Below are 8,293 nucleotides of genomic sequence, written 5' to 3' on the forward strand. Positions count from 1 at the left end.
GACAGGGAACAGAGGAGAAAACATCAGCAAGGAAATGGCACACATTCCGGGAAGATGGCCAATGGGTCGAGAAGATCACATCTGGTGGTAATGATAATTCTAAAGGTGAGGACAGGTTTACCTTGGGTTACTTCATCTAATGCACCCTTCCTTGTTGTTGTTACTTAGCCTCAAATCAGTCTGATACAACAGATCTTATAACTGGGCTAGTCAATCATCATAATAATAATAATAATAATAATAATTATTATTATTATTATTGTTATTATTGTTATTATTATTAAAAATGAAAGGTAGGTCTGGTGAGATTGTTGAGATGCTTGAACGGAGATAAAGCAATTAAGAGTATGAAGACCGAGAAAGCCCCCGGCCCATGAGGAATCACTGCAGAGATGCTCAAAATATTTGGCAGTGTTGGCTATAGCCTAGTCACCCGTATTACGAACCAGGTGATACACGAAGGAGTCATACCCAATGACTGGTGTAGCAGCACCATAGTCAACTGCTACAAAGGTAAAGGGGACGCTTTAGATACAAATAATTACAGAGGCATCAAGTTGTTGGTTCAGGTAGAGGGTCATAGCCCAACTAATTAGGGAGCGAGTCAGTTTAGATGGGATGTTGTTTGGGTTCGCACCACTGATGCTATATTTCTGGTAAGACAGCTTCAGGAGAAATACCCAACCAAGGATAAGGGTTAGGGTTAGGGTTAGGGTGGGAGTGAGGAGAAGAAGTAGGAGTCGGAGCAAAAGAGGAGACGTGGGAGACAGAGAGAGAGACGCAGAGACAAAGATAGCATTAACATCCATGTTTCTATATTTCCATGAGTTAGACAATATATGTGGGTATGTAACATACATGTATATGTATGCGGGTGTGTGTGTGTGTACTGCTGCTACTACTGTTGCTATGTTATTATTATGCACCTCAGATATCTACTGGAAGAATCCTCAATATTTACTGGAGATCCGTGAGGGTGATGGTGATGTCCAAACAGTGATATCCTTGATGCATCGGTTTTTCCGCGAAGAAATTAAAGTCGGCACACACCTGTACAAGGTCAGTCACTCTAACCCTAACCCCCCCCCTCTATACTCCTCCTCTCTACTCCTTTTAACAATGTAATCAAATCCACTAACGATAACAGCAAAAGCAATAATAATCGTTTCTGTTGAAGGCTCAAGGCCTGGAATTTGGTGGGAGGGGACTTCTCGGTTACCTCGACCCCCAGTGCTTGATTGGTACTTACCCCGAAAGGATGGAAGGTAAAGTCGACCCCAGCAGAATTTGAGTTCAGAACGTAGCAGCAGACGAAATACCGCTAAGCATTTCACCTGTCTCTACGTTCTGAATTCAAATTCCGCCAATGTCGACTTTGCCTTTCGTCCTTTCGGGGGTCAATAGATTAAGTACCAGTTGTGTACTGAGCTCGATCTAATCTACTGCCCCTCTCTCCCCCAAAATTTCGAGCCTTGTGCTTAGAGCAGAAATGAATATATATATATATATATATATATGTGTGTGTGTGTGTATTTTCATTGTTTTGTGTTTTAGTCATTTTGACTGCGGCGTTACATTGGCAAATAGGTTTTAGTACATATGCATAATATATATATGTATATATATTTATGTATATATATTTATGTGTGTGTAAGTATAGTATTTGTATGTATGTATATATATGATAAGGATGATGATGATGATGGTAGTTGTGATGGCAATGGTGGTGATAATGAGGGTGGGGATGTAGATGGTGATGGTAGTGTAGTCATGGTGATGATGATGATGATGATGATGTCACTAATGCAATCTCCACTCGACAGCTGAAACCTGGCTACCCAACCCCTCTTCCCGAGAAGTTTGATGAGTATGCCACGAAAATGGAAACGAAAATGAAGGAAAAGAAACTTCAAGACTCGACGTTTGGAATTTTCCTTGCGCCTGGTTCCTATGTCATCGTTCCCTACAACATCAGTAACGAGTCTGCCGAATTCGTTTTGCGAGTTTTCACGGATGTGGCAGTTAAGATCAGGTGATTATTATGTTATCTCTTTCTCTACCTGTCCTTTCTCTGTTACCTTAAACAGAGAAAGGACAGAAATGTGTGAATATATATTTCCTCATGTTGAACTGTTAATCTCCACACATTTTCTTTGTCTTTCTGTTTCCCCCCCCCCCCCTCTGAATCCTTTCTGACAAAGAGCATAGGCTCGAAATGTAAAAAACATTTTTCCATTCTCCCCGAGTGTTAAATCAATGCATGATAAAATAAGTATTAGGCTTACAAAGAATAAGTCCTGGGGTCGATTTGCTCGATTAATGGCGGTGCTCCAGCATGGCCACAGTCAAATGACTGAAACAAATAAAAGAATAAAAGAATATATATACATTACATACACAAATAAGAGGAATGACCAGCAAAAGTGGACTCCTATATACTAGAAATAGATGCCGAATCATCTAATATGCTGGACCACTGGTTTTAATTGATTAATATCAATTTCTACCCTTATTATTAAATTTTATATATATATATATATGTGTGTGTGTGTGTGTGTATGCACGCATGTATGTATGTACATGCATGCATGAACATGTATGTATGTATGATGCTGTCAGTATATTTCTGTACGTATCTTTACCTTCGTTTCGGAATGTCTAAATCCTTCTCTTTCAATGTCCATTGCAGGTCCCTCGATGATGTGGAGACAGTCAATCCGGTAAGGTTGCATCATTGCACTTCTTGTTTGTACACGATTGCAATTTCATAGACCCGACCCTTGGTTTTTTTTACTATTTAAGGAACTGATTCACTTGAATACACGCTTACAAACATATATATATATGTGTGTGTGTGTGTGTGTGTGTGTGTGTGTATATATATATATATATATATATATATATACACACACAGACACATGTATGCACACAATTGCAGCCGTATATTGCAGAGTGATGCAATGGAATGTAAGATGTGTAACGGATCTGTTTTACTTTCCTCAAGTCTGTGCGCCGTTGTCTCACTTCTGCACCAATATTCTTTCTGTTACAGGAGACAGTTGACGAAATTGCAAAGATCACAGAAGACCTCCTTGCCAGCATCTTTGAGAAGAACACTCCCTCATCAAAGGTGGATGCGCGCCAGTTGAGAAGGGTATTGAATACCGTGTGGAGGATAGGTAAGCTCAGGGGTCTGTCTGTTTGTCACCTGTTCTGAGGAGGAATGATGGGATATCGTAATCATCATCATCGTCATCATTGTCGTTGTTGTCATCAACGTCACCATCATCATCATTGTCATCAACTATCATTGTCATCATCACCATCATCATCTTCATCAGTGCAGTGTGAACGACTATTATTTGTGTGAGATTGCGACTATTTTATTAAAAATTTTGAAGTATTTGTTATTTCTAAGAAAATGTCTTTCCAGCGCTGAATGGAACAATATAGGGAGGTTGGAAGGTACCTGTTTCCCCGAAGAGAATTATATACCATTTCATAGCATTAGAAATATTTTTAGTAGGGAACAAACACACATACACACACATACGCGTGTGTGGATTTATGATTTACTGAAGATATATATATATATATATATATATATATATATATATATATATATACATACACACACACGTGTATATTCTGCTTTTTATCATTGACAGTGTTCTTGTTTTTTTTTCTTTTTCATTTCCAGACAAACTGGCTAGTGGTGAAATATTTTCTCTGGAGACTTGCCGCTGCCTTATTGAGAAATACAATGTATCCTTTCGATGGTGAATGCCATGTAGTCATTGTATTGGTTGTCAATATCCAACATGTTCATGAAAAAATATATACACACAGAGGATATATATATATATATATATATATATATATATATATATATATATATATATATATACATGCACGCACACACTCTTATCTCAGACACAATACTGCTCACATATTGGTGACATGGTTACTGTTACACACACACGCACACACGACCTCACCGCAGTACCACCACCACCACCACCACCTTACACCACCACACAGCAAAACAATAACCTTTAATATATCCCATAATCCACTTGTTGACCTTGACCTTAGCTTTTCTCACCAGAAATCACGTGATGGATTACTGACTCTGGCTGACACAAAGGAATGCTGGGACTTTGTGAACCTTTGTCAGGTGACCAATGCCTTCATTTTGTTTGGTCAAACCTTATAATTGACCAACACCACTGTTTATCAAAGCAGACAGTACTTGGCCCCAGAGGGGTGGGGATGGCAGAAGATTTTCTATAGGTACAAGGGATGGGGGGGCAGCAGGAAGTGTGGTGGGGGATAGATACATGTTTCAGTTTTAATTTTTTGTGTGACTCGTCAGTTTATATTTAATGCTGGAAATATTAACTTCAACATTTCATGTTACGTATTAATAGAATATCCGATACGTAAGGACAGTTTTAAAGGAGACCAATATGGCAGGGGTTATAATGATGGTGGGGGAAGAAAAGGTTAACCATTTTGAATCTTAGGTAAGGGTGAGGAGTTGAAAAGTATTAGTAAAAGAATAGGGGCCGTTGAAAAAGTGTTACTAAAAGAATAAGGGTTGTTGGAAAAGTGCTAGTAAAAGAATAGGGGCCATTGAAAAAATGTTAGTAAAAGAATAAGGGTTGTTGGAAAAGTGTTAGTGAAAGAATAGGGGCCACTGCATAAAGTGATTGGAAAAGAAAAAGGAGTCATTGAAAAAGTGTTAGTAAAAAATAGGGGCCATTCAAAACGTGTTAGAAAAGAATAAGGCTCCATTGAAAAACTCTGTGTAAGTGTGTGTGCCCCCTTCTCTACCCCTTTTTCTTCTCTTTCTCTTTCAGAGACACTTCCGTGCCTGTGACATTGACGATTCTGGGACGGTGGATATTAACGAGTTGTTGCCTTATTATGACATGTCCCGTAATTATTTTATATTTTGCTTCCTTTCAAATACCGTGTGTATTGGGTGTATACATACATACATACAGACACACATACACACATATATATACACCCCACACATACACACATGTATGTATATATGTATATGTATGCATGTATGTATGTATGTATGTATGTGTGTGTATGTTTGTATCTATCTATCTCACTATTTTCTCTCTCTCTATCTATGTATTTATCCACATATATATATATATATATATATATATATATTTCGGTTTTGGATTTGGTTTGAAAGATTTTTTATGTGATTTCGTGTATTGAAGCATATTCTGTTGAGTCTGGGGAGAGTCATTTTCTTATTGTGCCTTGAAATTTAACACGCTCACTGTTAAAATTTCCACTTATTTCTTATTTTTATTTTCCTAAAATGTTTGTTGCATCTTGCAATCGTATCAATAGTCTTGACTCTATATATATATATATATATATATATATATATATATATATATATATATTATAGAATGAAACAGTGTGAATGGTTGCTCACCCCAGAATTTGGTGGATAAATATTCTTTATTTGTGGATTAACACTGTTAGCAAAAGTTTCATGTGAATATATCCACTGCATGAACCCCATGGTTCTGGGCTCAGTCCCACTGCTTGGCACGTCAAGCAAGTACCTTGTGCTGAAGAAAGCCTTCGGAGTTTATTAGGACAGCAACTGAGAGAAGCCTGTGTAAGCATGTGTATGTATGTGTGTATGTCTGTGTGTATGTTTGTGTGTGTGTGTGTTTATACTCCTACCATTTGACAACATATGTTGATATTTTTATGTCCCCGTAACCAAGTGGTTCAGCTAAAAGTGACTATTAGAATAAGTACCCTGTTTCAAAATACAGGGGTTGATTTGTGCAACAAACCCCTTCGAGGTGGCATCTAGCATGGTCGCAGTCCAATAACCGAAACAAGTAAAACATAATTCTCCAAGCGTTCTGCTTTAGTGTGCTGGTAATCGTGTCCGTTTTGGTTTGGACTACATGAGATTACGTGAGGTTATACGAGACTTCAAAATATATTGATACACAGATAAGTGGAGGCAAGTCATTTTGAGACATCTTGAATTGTTATTTCCCTTGAGTGGACCTTGATATTTTGCAAGTATTTGCATTCACTTCAGATTAAATGCATTACACGAGAACATTCATGCAACAGACCAGCAGCCTAATAGCATGTCTGCATGTTAATACACCATGTATCCATCTCTTTACAGACGGTAAACTTAATAAATGTGTTGCAGTCAACATTTGTATCAGATACGCTGATCAGAAAGGCCGTATGTTCTTCGATGATTTCTGCCAGAGCCTTGCACGTTTAAGGACGCTCACCAGTAAGTTGTCTCCTCTGCTATTTATCCAACTTCTTCTGTCTGTCTCTCTTTCTTGCTCTATCTATCTATCTCTCTATCTATCTATCTCTCTATCTATCTATCTCTCTATCTACTTATCTATCTATAATAATCTTTTGACTTTCTCTTCCAGAAATATATTTGAAGCATTGTGATGATAACGTGACCTTCACTTCGGTAAGTATCTATATCTGTACCGTCATTATCAACAACATCATCATCATCATCGTTATCACCATTGTCGCCATCATAATCATCTTTCTCATCATCACCACCACCATCACCACCCTCCTACTCCTCAATATTATTATCATTATTGTTGTTGTTCTTGTTCTTGTTGTTGTTGCTGCTGTTGCTGTTGTTGTTCTTGTTACTAAGGTGCTCTGCATTTTTAAATTGAGGTAATGATTGCATTGTTCAATTAAATTGAGTTACATGAAACGATCGTACTGCATTACCTCTGGATATCCTGTTGCTCATTTTGATTCTAATCACCTTACTTTGAAATTGTATGGATAATACCATACTAAATTCTGGTGCCTCAACTTAAGTACCATATTCACCTGAATCTAAATGTTTGCTGAACTCATCTACTATATATATAGTGAAAATTTACAAAAAAACAAAAGGCGAAGATGGGTGTGTAAACAAGAAACGGGTGTATTAGTTTAATGTTCAGGAAGGTGAGAAAGTCTTTTACGTTTCGAGCCTACGCTCTTCAACAGAAAGGAACACAGAAATAAACAGGGAGAGAGAAAATAGAGAAAGGTTTAGGGGCTAGCGATCTATCCTGGCGAATTAAATGTATATATAACGGTGAGTTAAATTAGAGGTTATGAAAACCGTCTGATTCACATCCAATGAATTACTGGTATCTTAGCTGTATTTAACTATCAGTATTAGTATTAATGTTTATAAATGATTGACAAGGAAAGGAATAAGCCAAATGTTTATCGATATTTAAGGAAAAATTAAGAAAATGGAGATAAAATTGATAATTGGTAAACATCGATTGTTATTTATTGATTATAAAAAGACAATTTCTCATCTAATTGTCTTTTATAATCAATGAATAATAATTAGCAATTTTATCTCCATTCTCTTATTTTCCTCGCACGCACGCACGCACGCACGCACGTTCAATATCTTTTCTGTTTCTCTTGCAGTGGTTCCCATATACTATGAATCCTCGAAGTACGTAGAGGAAATTCCTGGAGCCATGGATCACGTGACAACGTATTTTGGATCACATGACCGCTTTAAGAATTATTGGCCAAAAAAATTTCTCTTTCACGACCCGTACACATACACATATATATGTATATATACACACACACACACACACACACACACACACACACACACACACACACACACACACACACACACATGGGAGAATTTACGAAAAAACAACAGACGAAGACAGGTGTAAACAACAAATGGATGAACTAGTTTAATGCTCAGGAATAGAGAAAGTCTTTGATGTTTCGAGCCTACGCTCTTCAACTGAAAGGAACACAGAAAGAAAACAATTTTTTTCAGCAATATAAATGGTTCCTTTGGAAATTTCTCCGAGAAGAAGCACTTTTGATAACCGAAGCAATCTCTATGTTGTGCAAAAAAGAAAAAAGCTAAATAAACGATACATCCACCGATTTCTTGTTCAATTATTTTATTTCCCAGTCAAATATTTAATTTCCCTATGTGTGTGTATGTGTGTGCGTGGATAGGCGTGGCTGTGTGGTTAGGAAGTCCACTGCTACAATCGTATGGTTTGCAGGTTCATTCTCATTGAGTGGTACTTTTGTCAAGGGTCTTTTAATGTAGCCCCAGTCCGACTAGGGGTCTGTGAGCAGATTTGATTGACAGAAACTCATGGAAATCTTCATATACATGCATACATATATATATATATATATATGATAGATCGTTGACCAAAGACCATTCAATTTTTTTCTCCGTGTT

The 8,293-nt window shown here is 37.4% G+C and overlaps 1 protein-coding gene across 1 annotated transcript in view; it reads left to right on the forward strand.

Moving 5' to 3' along the window:
• LOC149130731 (calpain-2 catalytic subunit-like) overlaps positions 1-7,983 on the forward strand; it is a 17,215-nt gene extending 9,232 nt beyond the window's left edge. The window contains exons 10-20 of the mRNA XM_089344672.1: positions 6-105; positions 932-1,059; positions 1,824-2,032; positions 2,690-2,720; positions 3,053-3,179; positions 3,701-3,765; positions 4,109-4,177; positions 4,863-4,941; positions 6,194-6,310; positions 6,462-6,505; positions 7,495-7,983. Coding sequence (XP_089200798.1) covers positions 6-105; positions 932-1,059; positions 1,824-2,032; positions 2,690-2,720; positions 3,053-3,179; positions 3,701-3,765; positions 4,109-4,177; positions 4,863-4,941; positions 6,194-6,310; positions 6,462-6,505; positions 7,495-7,530 — 1,005 coding nt within the window. The 3' untranslated portion in view covers positions 7,531-7,983. The remainder of the gene's footprint in view (positions 1-5; positions 106-931; positions 1,060-1,823; positions 2,033-2,689; positions 2,721-3,052; positions 3,180-3,700; positions 3,766-4,108; positions 4,178-4,862; positions 4,942-6,193; positions 6,311-6,461; positions 6,506-7,494) is intronic.
• The last annotated feature ends 310 nt before the right edge of the window (positions 7,984-8,293 follow it).

Source organism: Octopus bimaculoides, chromosome 28 (genome assembly GCF_046866305.1).
Source record: "Octopus bimaculoides isolate indiv1 chromosome 28, ASM4686630v1, whole genome shotgun sequence".
NCBI classification, from domain to species: Eukaryota; Metazoa; Mollusca; class Cephalopoda; order Octopoda; family Octopodidae; genus Octopus; species Octopus bimaculoides.